The sequence below is a fragment of the Gymnogyps californianus genome, chromosome 19 (genome assembly GCF_018139145.2).
Source record: "Gymnogyps californianus isolate 813 chromosome 19, ASM1813914v2, whole genome shotgun sequence".
NCBI classification, from domain to species: domain Eukaryota; kingdom Metazoa; phylum Chordata; class Aves; order Accipitriformes; family Cathartidae; genus Gymnogyps; species Gymnogyps californianus.
Window position 1 is genome coordinate 10977218 of NC_059489.1, and position 16284 is coordinate 10993501.

The 16284-nt window shown below is 44.5% G+C and overlaps 1 protein-coding gene across 1 annotated transcript in view; it reads left to right on the forward strand.

Moving 5' to 3' along the window:
- LOC127023936 (protoheme IX farnesyltransferase, mitochondrial) overlaps positions 1 to 14779 on the forward strand; it is a 105945-nt gene extending 91166 nt beyond the window's left edge. Inside the window, 1 exon segment of the mRNA XM_050908281.1 lies at positions 12461 to 14779. Coding sequence (XP_050764238.1) covers positions 12461 to 12903 — 443 coding nt within the window. The 3' untranslated portion in view covers positions 12904 to 14779.
- Positions 14780 to 16284: the final 1505 nt, after the last annotated feature.

Here is a 16284-nt window from a genome sequence, read left to right on the forward strand (position 1 = left end):
AGGAAAATAGTGTCTTTGGAGTTCACATGGAAGAAAATGTTACGTAATTTCAAGATTAAAACCATACCCAGTAAGATCCAACTTACAAGTCAGGAGCTCTCAGCTGGAAAATTCCCAGATGTGTTTATTACTGTCTTTCCACAAGCCAGAAAATATCCTAGGAAGACTAATTTATTGGTGTGTTTCTTAATTGCCCATTTCTAAACTCCAAGTTATAAATGTTCCTTCCCCCCCTCCTTGAAAAGCAAACGAAGATTTCTATTTTAGTAACTGTGAACCATTTTTACATCCCTCGTAAAACACTGATCTCTTCAGCAGCTAAACTCTGACACAATTAGGGCTTGTTTTTCCTGCCAGCTGGAAACTTAAGAATCAAAGTGGCTCCACATACTTATATTCTGAAGAAACTAATGAAGTTCAATTAAGAATTGTTTTAGCACACACTCATCCCACAGTGTGGCATATTTAAGGCTTGAATAATACTTTCAACAACAAGGCTTTTAACCAGAAATTATCAGGATCTGTGCAAAATCCATTCTTCATTTATGCTACGCACGTCTTCATTTCTTTGTGCATGCCGTTCTTCATTTATGCTACGCACTTCCTATAAAAGTCAGTCTGAATTGGCTTTGTGTATGCATGTTCTGATACGGATCTAATCCAGAGCTAGGATGAAAGGTTTTGTGGTTTTTTTTTTTTAAATGTGTGTACTGCTTCTATACAAACATTTACTTCTCTGAAAGTTTTTTTTTATATTTAGACCTATAAATGGTATGTATGTGTATGTATAGTGTCTCATGTTAAGGAGTGCGTAACAGACATCATTAGAAGCTCTGTATTTCTAAAGAGAAGAGAATGAATTAAAAACACAAAATACATATTTTTAAGGACTGTATCATTTTGGCTGCAGTTGCCTAGATCTTGGATCTTACGTTGTTTAGGGATTTCTGCACTGGTTTTAGCATCTCTTTGCAGAGTTGATGCTAAAAGATGATTCTCGTGTGACCGTGTTTCACCTGCAAAGTCCAGCCTGGAGGAGCTGGAGTGAAGAGCTCCATCTCACCAAAAGCCCGTGCTGTAGAGGCTGTCACAGTTCCGATTTTCACCCCTGGTTTTAAAATGGCAGCTAAACTGCTGCAGCTAAAGCCCAGCACATTAAAGTAATCTGGCACTGATTTTCATTATCTTTAATTCGTCAAATTACAGCTTGCTCTTTGAGACCTATTTCGCAAAGAGCTAAGCTGTCCCTGTTCGGCAGGCAGGCAGGGCAGGCAGCAGAGAGCACCGCTGGTGTCCCAAGTAAGCTCTTCCTCTCTAATTTGCAACTGAAATGTGGTTACGTGTCCCTCTGCCAGCTCTGCTGTGGAGGGGATAATCTCTGGCAATGATGCCATCAGTGGAAGATGATCACTTGAAACCACCCGAGCAGACTTTGCCAGAACACGATGATCTGCGCTGGTGCGTAACCTGATGTTGAATTGTTTGTTCTGGGTAGCTAAAACTTTCTGCCGTCCCCTCCCAGCCTGTGTCAGCGAGGCCAGGCAGCTGGTTTAACAGTGACAGAAATGTTCTTGAGCTGACACTGGGCTTTGTAATGAAGTGCACCTGGGGAGTCCTGAAAACGGTGACCTGAATGTCATATTTTAGTGCATTTCAGTGTTAAAAAAACCCAAAAAACCAAACCAAACAAAAAAACCCCAAACCCCACAAACAGCTTTAAAAAGAAACAGAGAAATAGAAGAAAAGGATTGCATTGTAGACTATGATTTTCAGTGTTAAACAGTGGACTGTTGCAAACGAGAAGAGAGTTCAGCACCTGGCAGCATCAGACCCATGTGGAGGACAAGCGTGCATCCGCGTGCATACATACGGGACGTGCAGACCTGCATCCCTTCTCTGACCAGCCTACCCACAGTTGTTGAACTCATTAATAATGTGTAATTAGCTTGGAGACGTAACCTAGTTTTAGGTAGAGGTGTGAAAATGCATTTGCACCTCGTTTAAAAAAAAAAAGATCATTCCACTCAATAACAAAGAGGAATGTGAAGGAAAGGAGTTAGAAAACTAATGAGAAGGAAGGTTCTCACCACTTAACTGGTGTTTTTTTGAGTTTACATTTTCCTGTGGATTTTCTCTCCTTGTAATCTTCTCACAGCAGCCACATTGTTGTACATGTTGCTGGTTGTAGGGAGAACAATATTTAAGTGTAGACCTTTCATTACCATTTGAGGGGGGTAACCAAGTGTAACACCGTACTGTGTGGTACCCTAGGACAGCCATGTCTGCACTCTTCTGTAATGTCAGGAGTTCAATAACACCGCTGGCGTGGTTCATAGCTAGTGCTGCGAGATGCTCTTGGTCATTTGAGAGAGTTGGAGATGATTCCTAGTTTCCGATTCCAGAGATGATAACAAAGTGTCTCAGATTGGAGCAGCCTTGTTTTAATTTGTGTTTTGGTTTATTTATAACTTCATTTTATTTGTAACTTAAATTCAAAGGTTAATATCTTGACAGTTTCTCGCACAAAAAACAAATCCTGCATATTTGCAGATAAAAATCTGGGACCCTTCTATTTCCAGGGATGCAAATACTTGCTTTTATTTCTTATGCTACACATCTTTTGCAGATCTCATAGTGATTCCCGGTGATGCTTACTTCTATTTCTGCCCCTGATAGGTAACTTTAATTGTATGCTCTTAAGCCTGATTGAACATCCTGCCCCCAACCCTAGATTTTGTTGCCAACGTAATTTAGGGAAAACCTCACATTTCAAAAGAGAAAGATAAGGTTATCTCTGGGAAGATGTGGAATTCTTTGTTGTGGGTTTGGGGGTTTTTGTGTTTTTTTTTTAATGGCAGCTGTTTGAAACTGATGAAAGATGGGGAATGTTAACATTTCCTCGCTGGGGGAGCCGAGTGCAGGTGAGATGGTCAAAGGTGTGTGATAAATGTAATTTATCACGTGGATATCACTACCACATATCTGGTGTATTTATGCAGAACTTAACTGCCAACCTGTGATTTGCAGTAACACGTTTGCTTCCTTGAAAGCAGATTTCATTGCTCCTTTGTGGTACTATTTATTTCCAAAGAGATTTGTTTTTCTAGTAAATCTAGACGCCCTCAAATTATTTCTCCTGATTTTACAAAGGAAGGACAAGCAGGAAAATAATGAAATTCACTTAAAGCCTTAATAGCATAAAGGCAGGGAAAAGAGGCAAAGCTCGGCAGTGTCCTGGTCTGTGCTGGATCCTCCTCCTGCGCAGGATCCACATGCAGGAGAGCTCCTGGCTGTGCCGCGCTGCTGTTGAGCCTGCGTACAGATATCTTTAGGAAGTAACAGAGCCATTTATTTTGGTGTGCGAGAGGCACAACGTATACATGCTTTAAATTGCTCTTGTTTTGCTGGTCTTTCTCCCCAGACTAATGCTGCAGCTTGCTTGTTAGAAATGTTTGTTGTCCATTTAAACTTGTTATTTCCAGTTAGCAGAAAAACTGAATCTGAGGTAAACGTTTCCAAGTGCCATAGCCCGTATTTTGCCTTATACATTTTGCGCTTCTTCCGCTGACCTTCCTGTGCTTAGGCACTGAAGGCTTGACCCCAGCCGGCGAGCAGTATCGGTGTCTTAGAGCAGAGCAATTCAGTGCCACAGTGTTCATATAAACCACCCAGTTCGATGGAAGTGACAAGCAGGGGTCCTCAACATAATGTGCTTATCAGTTAAGGGGATTTATTCTGAGTAGGTGGCAGTGGCATAGCAGATAACAGCCCTGACAGCATGGCAGCCATTACAGACCCACGGTGGCCTGGAGCCGTAGGTATTACTGCACCAAAGAATGTTTATCTCAAGAGACTATTTAGTTTATCTCAGATGCTCCGCTTCTGGTCTCGCTTTCCTGAAAGACATCTTGCACTGGTTTTCATTCATTTTCAGAAATTTAAATAATTCCTGGGGCTGTGGAATTTATAGACTGAGTATCAATTGTAATCATGTGGAGGCTGATTTTTAAATTGCCTTTACTTTGTAATTCAAATTGTGTTGTATGGTAGACATTAATTATGTCAGCCAACATCTATTTACAAATGGGGATTTAAAAACGGGCAGTTCTTATCAGCTAGTGACATTTGGCAGATGGATGGTTTCAGTAACAAAAAAAAGAGAATAGAGGAGGGGGGGGGGGGGCTGCACCCAACCTGTCGATGGCTGGAGTCTCTCATACCTTCCCTGCTGTAGCACTTGTCTGCCAGGAGGAGGGAGAGCAAAGCAACAGCTTAATTGCGTGCAAAATAAGCTTGGAGATCTTTGTGTCCCTTCCAGTTAAGCACTTTGAGCTTTCAAAGCCCCTTGATGTGCGAGCAGGTTCGGGAGCAGGAGTGGGGCAGCTCCACTGTCCTGCCGCAGGAGCAGAGGAGGCTCCAGCTATAAGCTACCTCTAATAAAATCAGCTTTTCAGGGTTTCGCTTCTCAGATGAAAGATGACAGAATTTGCGGTCTGTTCCAGAGGAAGCAGAGATATTCATGTCACTGACATATGAGAATTGGAAGCTGGGGGCCCAGGAGCGTGCTTTGTGGGGGTAAAAACCAAGGCAGAGGGACAATACTAGTAAGCAGCTGGTCTGAATTTAGGACAAAAGCCAGTGGGCTATTTTTTTTCCCCCTTTCCATCTTCACAAGAGACAAAAGAAATGGCAGTTCCACCGCTGGGGCACCTGGGGGACCGACCCTACTAATTCACAGGCAACGTGCCCTTACCCGGTCCTCTGCCCTGTGCACGGCTGTTGGGGCACGGGGAGGAGATGGGGCTGTGCAGCAGCCCCCGTGCCCCAGGTCTGTGACACAACACCCGCAGGAGAAACACCGATGTCCTGGGTGCGTGACACAACACCCGCAGGAGAAGCACGACAGGGGGTCTGCAGGAGGAACTCCCACCCTCGGGCTACGTGGGAGCCCCGGAGGGAGCCTGGAAGAGGCGGTTGATGAGGAGCCCCTGCGTGGCTCTGCAGGTTTGCAGTCCTCTGCTGAGTCTGGTCCTTTGGCAAATACTTCCTAAACATATTTGCACATAACGAATGGTCTGTGCAAAGACCGTATTTTCATCTTACCCAACAGGCTCGCTTTTTCTATGGCATCTGTTGCTGGGGTTAGCTAAGACAAATTATGTACGGCGTTGTTGTTTTTCTCAGCCTTGCCTGTATAATGAAAGGTGTTTCCCTGTGAGGCTTTCGGCTGTAATAACCTGTTGTGTGTCATACAAAAAATGTGCATGCCTGTGTGTATCCATATGCGTACAGCTTTTCTCTGCATGGTGAGAGTACCTGAGGACATCTGGTTTCCTCCTGTTAAAGGCAGTGGCCAGGAACACTCCCTCGAGGTGAAAAGCCCCACTGCCAACTTCATTTCCTATTCGTGGTGGACACCGAGCGAGGATCATCCTTTTGTTCTGCAGACAAGCCGTACACATGGCCAACATCCCTTTCCCTTTATGTGCTGCAGCAGAGAAGTCTATCGCAGCCCCGAGACGCTCCTGTTCCACAAGCCTTTTGTGCCATCCTTCAAAAGAAACAGCTATTGAAACCCATGACCATGAAGCTTTTGAGTTTTCCAGTGTTTTCCTCCTCGCCCTTCGTTTACATGACTGTGTAACCTTGAAGGCGCACAATTAGGGCCGGACGAGGGGCTGTGCGTGCCCGCACTGACAGCCGGGACCATTGTTTGCAGCCCAGAGACCTTGTGCAAAGCTTTAGAAGCGATACTTTTCCTTTTTTCCTTCTCAAGGCTGCTTAGCCGCTCACGCGGCATCCGACACAAGCAGTAGCATCTGCTTTTGTTTTCCAGTGGAAGCAGAAGTGCCGGTTGTTGTCTTGCTGTGGTGCTAGTATAGGAAATGCCGCAGGGGTAAAATAGAGGGGAATTGCATCGGTTTGTTAAGGTTCGTGAGTAGGTAACTCCCAAATGTCTTTGTGTTTGAGAAGGCTTCATAATCACAAATTAAGATGTAAATTTTGTAGAGCTAATCCCTTCTCTACTTCCAAAGACAATGGGAAAAATTAAATAGTAGGCAACATTTTTCCTCAGGAGTGATTGTGTCAGGGCAGTATCTCGAACACTTGTAATCAGAGGCCAGTTGATTTACCCTAATAGTCATTTTCCATCACCGAAACAAGCTGAAGGAAAGACAGTAATTATTGCACCTTCCAACTGTCCTTCACACAGAGAAAATGCCACCGCCAGCTTAATAAACCAATCCTTACGTATCGGGACACTACACCTGTGTTATGGACATGACTCTCCAAACCACTCTGAATATTTGTATCAACTCCCCCAAGTAATCCTTTGGGTGTTTAATATTACATTGAATCTGCAATGGGCAACAGGGCTTTGACGAGACTTCAAAATCTTTCTTTACCCTCATAATGGCTGCATAGTTAGAAATCTCCAGGGAAGACTACTGTGTTAAACTTGTGAACGAGCACAGAAAAGAAAGAAAAGAAAAGCTTTGGGGATGTATCCAGTACGTTTCTTGCGAGTGTAACATCCTGTAAAAATCATGCAGGACCACAGTGAAGAGTTTTGGACGGGTTATGTTAAATTTCCTGTAGAAAAGGTGAAAAATGCGGTCTGAGACAGCTCGGTTGCTTGCAAGCAGGTGGATACAGCTGGACCAAGTCAAGTCTCTGAGCTCTAATCTACCTTGTCTGCATTAAAGAGGAGTAATTTGTTCAACATCTTTTAAGGTAGGAGAGCCAGTTGTGTGCTATCAAGTAAAACGGTGTGTGGTTGTTTCCTGACTACGATCCATTAAAAGGCTGAGCTTAGACTACCAAAGCCTTCCCCTCCTGACAACAGCCAAACTCATACCAGTTTCCTAGAGACAAAAGGCTGGTGCTTTCCTCTAATAAGTCAGGGAGCTACCAAGGTCTGGAAATAATTTTAAAATTCCTTCACATTATTCAAGGCAGAAGAATTACTAAAATTGTGCTTTAAGCAAAACAGCATTCTTAGGTTGCCAAGGCAGTAAACACCAGCTTTGGGAAATGCAGTAAGATTTCAACATCTGTTTTGGAGCTGATATTTTAACCGTTCCATGTTTATTTTAATGCCTGGTTGGCCACTTCCCAGTCATACATATGCAGCACCAAAGCAAAGACAGAAGGAGCGAGTCCGTTCTTGAATTGATTCTACAGATCAGCTCCCCCTTCCTTATTTGTTTTATTTTATCGATTAAGTAAATAGGTGTTTGTCCTGTCTAGAGCATGAAAGTGATATGAGAGGTTTGCAGAACACTGTGTAGAGGGAAGGCACTGTGTGTTGTCTAAAGAACAATGAGAAGGATAAGAAGAAAAAGTTGTTCATCTGCAGTGTGTTTTCAGGAACACGATATTGATACAGCAGTCTCTGGAGATACCCTTGGACGTGTTTGCCTCGTCTTGTGCAGACAGGCCCGCGTTCATCTGCCTGCCTGGCCTGGGTGGACTCCAGCTGGCTCTGCTCCAGAGGCTGGTGCTCCCACCAACACACGCTGGGCTCCAGCCTGTGCCCTCCTGTAGCTCAAGTCCTTTTCTGCCCTGGAAGAACTTGCCTTCAGAAATTTTTTGGAGGATTTCAATTGGATCATCCCAAACTGTTGTGCCTTGTTTAAGGCAGACAGCTGAAATAATTCAGCTGCGGGTGAAATCATTGCTACTGCTCCCTGTGCCAACTGTACAATGTATAAAGCTCTTTGATGATGAAAGGTATTGCCAGCATGAAAGAGGCATATTTCAAATCGCTGCTTAAGAGAGTGGCATCCTCAGCACGAGACAGTCAGGCAGGATCCAAACATTACTTCTGCCCTTCAGTGGATAAGAAAATAGGTTTGCAGACCTCAGGTTGCTTTACGTGCATGAAACGGTTTGCTCAGAACGATGCTACCGGCATGATTTCTGTTGGCACTGATAGTTCAGCAGCTGAATGTGCCCACTCTTTCTTGAGTAGATGATGTATAGACTTGAACAGGCTCTGTATCCTTTACAGGACATGAGAAGTTTGGGGGACTCGCACTAGGGTCTGGAGCTTTTCAATCCTCGGTTACTGCTCCCGGGGCAAGCCCAGGATGGGCAGGACGAGAAGCTGTTGCTACCTGATTCCTCTGCTCTCCTCTCCGTGTGTTAACCAGTGGTCAGAGTTCACACCCTGCAAGGGCTTACACCCTAAAAACCATCTTCCAGTTTCCTGCTCTTAGATGCTCTTCTCACCAGAGAGGCCAAGGACTCAACAGGCTCAGGCACTGACGTTGCTCCCTCGCATGAGATTTGGACCATCCAGCAAATGAGGTCATCATAAATTGCTTTGAAAGGAATAAAATGTGAAATTTTAATCAAAGTTTAGAGGTACCACATGGCCTTCTTGACACCGTGAAGAGCGTAACTTCAGAGAGGGATGCTTCTTGCTCTTGTAATTCTGAAAATTAGACTGTCAGCTACTGCGGTTTGCAAGCCCAGAATCACTAGTTGCTTTTGGAAGTCTCATCTCACAATTATTTCCAAGTCTTACCCAAATTTATTGAACCTTAAAACGTCTTGCCAAGCAGTTTCTGAATGACTGTGGAATTTAGTGTCTTGTTTGTTTTAGGAAAAGTGCAATTTATAAAGCTTCAGTATTTCACTAGATAAAAATATATTTACAGAAAGAAAGAACCATTTTCTACCTTCAATGCCAGCTGACATTTTGGCTTTATCTTAGATATTAAAATAAAATAAAAATCTCAGCTTGTTCTTGTTTATTAAAAAGAAGATATATTACTATTTAAATACTTCTAAAAGAATTTAAGAAAAGAAATAATAGCTTAACCTTAAAATTCATGATGAATGGTAAAACCTGTTATTCATCTTTAACTCTGTGGATGCTATAGGACCTACCTAGTTCTCTGCAAGCCTGTAACTTTGGAGATGATTTAAGCTAGTACAAAGTGATTAAACAATAGGAACTCGACAAGAAGACATTTTATACCTATTTTGCACACAAGAGTGACACAATACTGGAGACCTGGGTCCTGTTTGCCGAAATAGGCTTCATTTTTTTTCCAAAATCAAACAGGACTTGCCTGCCAAGTTATCAGGATTTATAAGTGTCTGCTCACAGCTGTCCCAGGTTCTCACACTTGGAGAAGTGAAGAGTTTGGAAGTCGTCATAAATGGGCTAAACTTGCAGCTATTAAAAACGTGGCCAAAGAGTTTGGGATATCCACGAGCCAGGTACTTGTGGTCTTGCAATTCATGAACACTTGCAGAAAAGCTGAGAGAGCTAATATGAATTACTATCGGCCTGCCTGTGCTCAGGTTTTCCACGTGCCGCGGAGGAGCCGAGGGAGCCCGGGGGCTGCGGTGTCCCTGGGTGCTGGCTGTCTCCCACTGCCAAAGCAAGCGCGGTGGCTCTGCTCCGACGGCCGGCTTTGCTTTTGCCAACTCTGTGCCAGCCCCACGTGTTACAGTTGTGAACGACCTCGTCTGGTCTTCACGTAGTTATAAACTCCGTAGAGAAAAAGGAGATCTGCATTGATTAAACTGAGTTCCCAAACTGCTGGGAACTGCACAGAAGCAGCAGAGTAGACTCCGCACTATTTTGAACCAGGTTAGTCTCCAGAGTTAGTCTCGCTGTAATATTGCTTAAAAACACTGCTGACCTAATTATGACATAGTTAACATTCATCTAGTAATTAATGAGTATTACAGTGTCTGCTCTGGGCTTGACAGGATTCCTACTGTGGGCTCATTTGATGCTGAATTGTACTGTACCGTGTGCTGTGCTTTGCAAGTCCTCAGTCTTACGTGATACTTAAAAATCTCTGACAACCTGACAATCTCAGCCTGGGCAGAGGAAATTACAGGATATCCAAGGCACATGGGAAACTAACAAAAAAATCGGGTCAGTTAAAATCCTCATAATGGGCTATTAAATTGTTTTACTGTTCAGCTTCTCTGTAAAATATCAATTATCTCAATGGTTGTAATGTAATCAAAGTAATTAAATTCCAAAGGCTTGCATGTAAAAACCAGAGCTTTGTAAATGGGAATCCAGCCTCAAGTAGTTTAGTTGGTCTGTTTGTGTTTAAAAGTTTCTCCAGATGACTTTTTTTTTTTTTTTTTTTTAAATGGTGTTATAGTTAGAGAACTGTTAAAGGTTTTTGTGTGTTTGAGGTTTAGGGTGTGTTTTGAGCTTGGCTTCACACAATGTTTGAACAATTGAATAAGCAAAGCCCGCATTACAGCCGAAACACAGGGACGCAGCACATGCCAGATGAAAAGCTGGCTGCTCCGTAGCCGTGGGAAGCAGGGACAGCCTCTGCCTTGGGATCCTGGCCCCGGCTCCATCTCCTTAAGCTTCCTCAGGTGATGGACGATTGTAGCTTACCTTTCCCTAAGTTCTGAAAAATGACAAGCTAATGTCTCTAAAGCACTTCGGATGTGAAACGTGAAAAATATTCCTATCTTAGGATTATCACATTCAGGATCTTGCCTCCGGTAGTATGTTTTACAGGAATAGGAAAAAGCTAAAGAATGACATATGACAAGAACATTTTCCCCATTGTTTCTGCTGGTGTAGGGAGTACTGCTCCTTGATTAAGTTTTATTTCAGTTTATTTCAGTAGAGCTACTTCCTTAGGTTTCAGCAGAACTGAATCAAATCCTATTTTGTTAGGGCCAAAATTACTTTTGTTGCCCCAATTTTCTGAAATTAGTGGTAATTTTGGGGTGCACCATTTTCAACCATCTTAAAAGGTTCCAATTTAGAGAAGGTGCTGAGCGTCCACACCCTGAAAGTTGCCTTTAGTAGGATCGAAGGGCAGGATTTGCAAGCGTTTTGGGCCGTAGTCCAGGAAATCACCTGTAATTTGTAGCAGGCAACGTTGTTCTGAAAGCTGCATGCCCAATATATGAGCGTCTATCTCCATGCTTCATGTAACCAACTTCCAGAGGCATGTGCTCACCTAATGGAGTATTTGTTACTCATTTTAAAAAGTGATGAGACAGGTCTTTTATACCACGGCTGGATCTTAAAAGCAACTGCAAACCCGCATTAAGTCTAATGGGCTGTTCCTTCACTGGGTGATAAGGTAGGGCAAAAAAAAGGCTCTTTTGCAAACTTAGATTATTATTATTATTATTTGCATGACAACACCAGTGTACGGTGTGCTGTTTAAGGCAAGAACTAAACATGCACAGCCTCAAGGAACATAGAGCCAGGACAGGTGGAGAGAAGACATGAACCACGAAGCAGTTCAAAGGAGACAGTGACTTGGTCTTTGTTAGAGCCCGAGCAGTTGCTGGGGAAGAAGTGAGCGGTTGGGGAAGAATTTAAATACATTAACCTGTGTGCAGATAAGTGTTGCTGTTTCTGTTTCTATCAAGTCATTAAGAAAATGATAGACTCATGGCTCCGACTGAGAAGTAGTTTCCATAGAGAATGAGCTCATGGAGGCAGGGCGCTGCAAAGAAAGCGTTAATGCCGGAGCGGAGTGTTTGGGAGCTGGGGAAACAAAAGGAAAATCCAGGAATGTTCATAATGTGCAACAGCCTTGGGGGATTTTTTGTGTCTTCAGACAAAATTAGCGAAGGGAGTTTAGTCTGAGGGCCTCCTTGAAGCTCACTGAAATCAGCATATAAGCTGCTTCTGCCTCGATAAGCCCTGTACTGTGTCCTGAGGATAGCTGTGAAAAACGTGGTGCTTCCATAGCTCCTTTTTAAATGTAAAAGTAGCTAATTGGTCTGAATAGAGTTACTTGATCAAACTACTTAGAAGTTCCTACAGTTGGTTTGAAGGAGTAAAAAGCTCTCCATCTTCTGTCACCTCATTAGCAGCTTCTGCCAGTTCTGCTGCCTGCCCAAGATCCGTGGTCGAGGCGCTCCCGTGCCATGAGCAAGTCCCTCCCTTCAGGCAATGGGCAAACAGAAAGCTCAGCCATGCTGCAGGCTACCAGGGTGCTGGTATTTTCCCAGTTCTCAGGAGGAAGCAGCTTATCCTCCTTTTCTGCTGTCATTGAGCAGGGCTCCCTGTTTCTGGTCAATGTGACACTCTGGATGCACCAGCTCAGGAACCCAGGATTGGAAGCTAGAGGCTCCCAGGAGAACGGTCTCTTGCCCAACTTTGCTTCGTTTCCATCAGTCTTCCCTCGGGTAGAGACTGAATTGGTGCAGAAACCCATCGGCGATGGTTCGTTAGGAGGAAGTGACTTGTTGACATGTTTTTCAAATTAAGTGCTCCAAAAACAGAAGAACCACCGTGCGCAACCCTGTGTAAATGCCGTTAAAAACAGAGCATGCCTATGTCTTACGCAGCACGCCTTGTCCTCTGCACAGAGCGGTGTAACAGGTTTGTAGCACTGCTCTTCTGCAAGTACAGCCCGAATCTGCTGAGGGCTTTATGTAGCACTTCTTGCAGTGGCCCTCTAATGCATGTTTCCTTCTCTCTCTCCCATTGCAGGTGCGTTACTGTTAGGAGGAATCCTCTATTCCTGGCAGTTCCCTCACTTCAACGCCCTGAGCTGGGGTCTGCGGGAAGATTACTCCCGAGGAGGATACTGTATGATGTCCGTCACCCACCCAGGGCTGTGCAGGCGGGTGGCTCTGCGTCACTGCCTGGCCTTAATTGGACTCTCGACGGTGGCTCCTGTTCTCGACATCACCACGTGGACTTTCCCCATCATTTCGCTCCCGATCAACCTCTACATCTCCTACCTCGGCTTTCGGTTCTACAGGGATGCAGACCGCAGCAGCTCCAGGAAGCTCTTCTTCTGCAGTCTGTGGCATTTGCCGATGCTGCTGCTTGTCATGTTCACGTGCAAGAAATCGTTCCTAGAGAAGGAAGACAAAGGCGATCTGCTTGGTGAAAGTCATGGGAGGGCTATGGAAATTAGATTGCCTTAAATGTCAATTACTTGTCGTCCTCGTGACACATCAGGTAGTATATTTTAGTAATTACAAGGGGGAAACCTGTGGAGATCTGTTTGAAGAAGAATCATTTGTGCCTAGCGACCACTTCATGCGATAATTTTCTATTTTCTTCTGAAAGGGAATAGACACGAGAGCTTAAAGCATTCATGGGCCTCAGGCCTGTTCACTCCTCATGGCTTACAATTTAGCCTATGTCAGAAGCACATCACTTTGGGATGGCCTTCCAAAGCCTCCCGGAGTCGTGGTCTCTCATCTCGTGGATAGGTTTTCAGTTAGCAAGTCACATGCGCACACTTAGTAACCGCCAGCACTGGCAGCCTTGGCGAAGCCATCAGGAAGCGACAGATGAATGATTTATCACCCCTGCTCCCCAAGCACCCTTTCCAAATTAAGCTTTGAGGCACATGGTGGGTTGGGTGAACTCTTCTTGTCTCGATCCGTGCCGTCCCTGCTCTGATATTACACAGAGGCCTTCAGTTTCTGAGGCTTTTTTCAATCAGCTACTTTTCCCGAGGTTCCCATTCACCCCAGTAGATTTTTAGTTTTCATACAGCTGGCACAATGCTAAAGCAGTAAGAAAGCTGTCTTTCAGCACACCACACGTCAGCATTTAAACAACCTCCAGATGAACAGCTATTCTGTAGCGTATACCTTGAACACACTCTAAGCCATTCTGCTGTACGTCCATCACGGGGAATTTCTGACTCCCGTGTGGTTTTATGTCATTAGAGTTTGAGCCCTGCGTGTCAGATCTTCGGCTGGTAAAAATTGCCATTACTGTTTATGTCAGTGAAGCTTTGCAGAGGTGTAGGAGGTGAGAACCAGATCTCAGAGTCTGGTAGTTTTAAGGCTTTTCTATGCTAATGCGTCTTGTGCCAGCCCATTCAGTCTCAATGTCCTCGGACAAGCTCTGGACTTGCATCAGGAGTTTGAACTGTATTTCCTGTCACACTGTGGTGGCTCAGAGAGGCGGCTTCGCTTTTGGGGTATATAATTGGTAAGGAAACACATTTTACATAAAAAAAGTTGGGTTTTTTTATCTAATATTATAATGTTCAAATTACTGATGCAGCCAGTGTCTCTCAAAAGCAATTATTGTGGATGGTCTCACCAGGAAAATGCATTATCTTTTGTAACTGATACACTGAAAAACATTTCTAGCCACAGTCTAATGGGCTTGCGATCCCACTGCGGGGCTGTGGCTAACCCTCAGCCTACCTGGGGCTGGCTGCGACCCGCTGGGATGCTTCCAGACACAGCAGCATCCAGAGCAGACAAAGACTGTGTTACAGTTTATTGTGGTAGTTAGTGCCTGTTATGACTTGATGTGTTTTCACGCCAAGATTTCTTTCCCACGTGGAGAGGGACTGGGCAGCACGGTTGTGCATCAATCCAAAGATCCAGTAATACCTGAAATGGGAGACACTGTCTCTAATCTGATCCCGAATAAAGCCCTTCAGGAAACATCACAAATCTGCCACCACGTGCGTATCACGCTGACATAAAATCTTCACTGGCTGCTTTCATGATACGAGCCCAACTTCTGGTCTCAGTTACACTGGTGTAAATCAGGAGTGACACGGTTAACCTCTGTTCTGCTGGCAGAGGTGCTCGCAGGAGCAGAGCCACCTGTTTTACATGGCTCTTAAATAATCGGTTGCAAGATTTTCTGACTCTCTCAAGTGATTGCAGATGACAGGATTGAGTTCCCTCTTCCTGTTTGTCTGACGGACTCCGTTGTACTCGAGTTACTGTGGGCAACACTTCGTAGAAATGTCTGGAAACTGTGCAACTCCTGAATTTGTTTTAAAACTGCATCCAGTCTTCTCTGCAATAAAGTGCGTACTGTACAAAAAAAGAGATGAATGCTCAAAATCTGTTTTAAACAATTCACTTATGATTGAAACTCTGGTATGGTTCAGTTAATTGCAAAGGTATTTGATAGTTTTGTGGCATTTCTTGCAGCAACAATATTCTTGTTGATGACTGCAAGAGCAAGGACAGCTTGTGAAATAGTGGTTTATTGTGCAAAAAGCACACTGAAACTACGTTGCATGTGAGTAGAAAGGGTTTGGGCAAAACCGAAGAATTTGGGCAACCTTTAGCTGGGAGAGGAACCTGAAAAGAGCAGATGGCTCACAAAATCCACAGATTTTGCTCCCAGAGGCAGAAAGTGGTGCTGAAGCAGGAGGGTTGTGGTTTTCTCCTAAGTCATTATAGAGCCAGGCGTCAGGGTGGCCTGCAAGTACCGGGTGCTGTCCTGACAAACTCCGGTTTGATTAAAGGTCCCAAGGACATGCCTGTGGTTCCATTTTGAAGAGCAGTCATCTTCATTTCTTCGGCCAAAATGTGTAACATTCACGGGTTTTAGGGCTAGGCAAGGAGCTTTATAATCATCACTGAGTGTCTGCAAAATGCAGGTCACTGAGTTGCACCAACATCTCCACACCCAGTCGGTCTGGCCTGGAGAGAAGGCATAGTTTTAGAATGAGTAGATCAGGGATTTAAAGGTAAGAAATACCTATTTAAAAAAAAAAAAAAAAAAAGCTCTTTTCACCTAGAAGGTGTTCTCTGCTTTGCTACAAAATGGCCATGTGTCAGGTATGGATGAAGCCGTCTGCTGTCATTTTACTGCCTTTAGGAATTTTCGCTGTTGCATGTGCTTTGAAAATAAAAACATTGCCAAACTGCAATCTTGGTTGCAGACGGATAGCACAGTAGGTGCTCTCAGGTGTCCTTTTCACTATTGCTGGTGCCACTGTGGAAATGAAAAAAATACTGACCTGTCTGCCCTCATCCGGGGGTGTTTGTGGTCCCTCTGACCCTACGTGGAGGATTAACGTCAGCCATCCCCACTCCAGCACTGCTGACATTGCTGCCCAAATTGTGCAGGGAAGGAGGCAGGTGAGGTGCGTGAGAGTGTCTTGCTGTGACCGCTTTGCTCGGCCGGGGCAGTGCCGGGAATTAAACTTGGGCTTCCTGCAGCTCAGTCCTGGGCTGTGCAAGCGTCAGGCTTTGCACGGCTCCTTGAATCTGGAACGGCGGTTCCTACATAGAATGGCAATGTTTTTTAACTTGTCCCATGTGGAGAACTTGAATATAGGTTCTTTGTCATCCCATTAGCCTGGGTGCTCAGGGTCTCCCCGTGAAATGGCCCGCCTGGAGAATACCTGCTATTGATGTGGTAGTGAAAAAAATAACAGCAATGGGCCATGTCCCTCCGACCCCTGGGTCTGCTGGTAGCTGAGATGGTTCCATCTAGGTGTTGCTGTTACCGCAGGCAACTTTGCACCACCAGAAGCCTGTACTGAAGCTCACAGAGGAATCTGAGCCAGTGACTCAAGAAGATGAAGC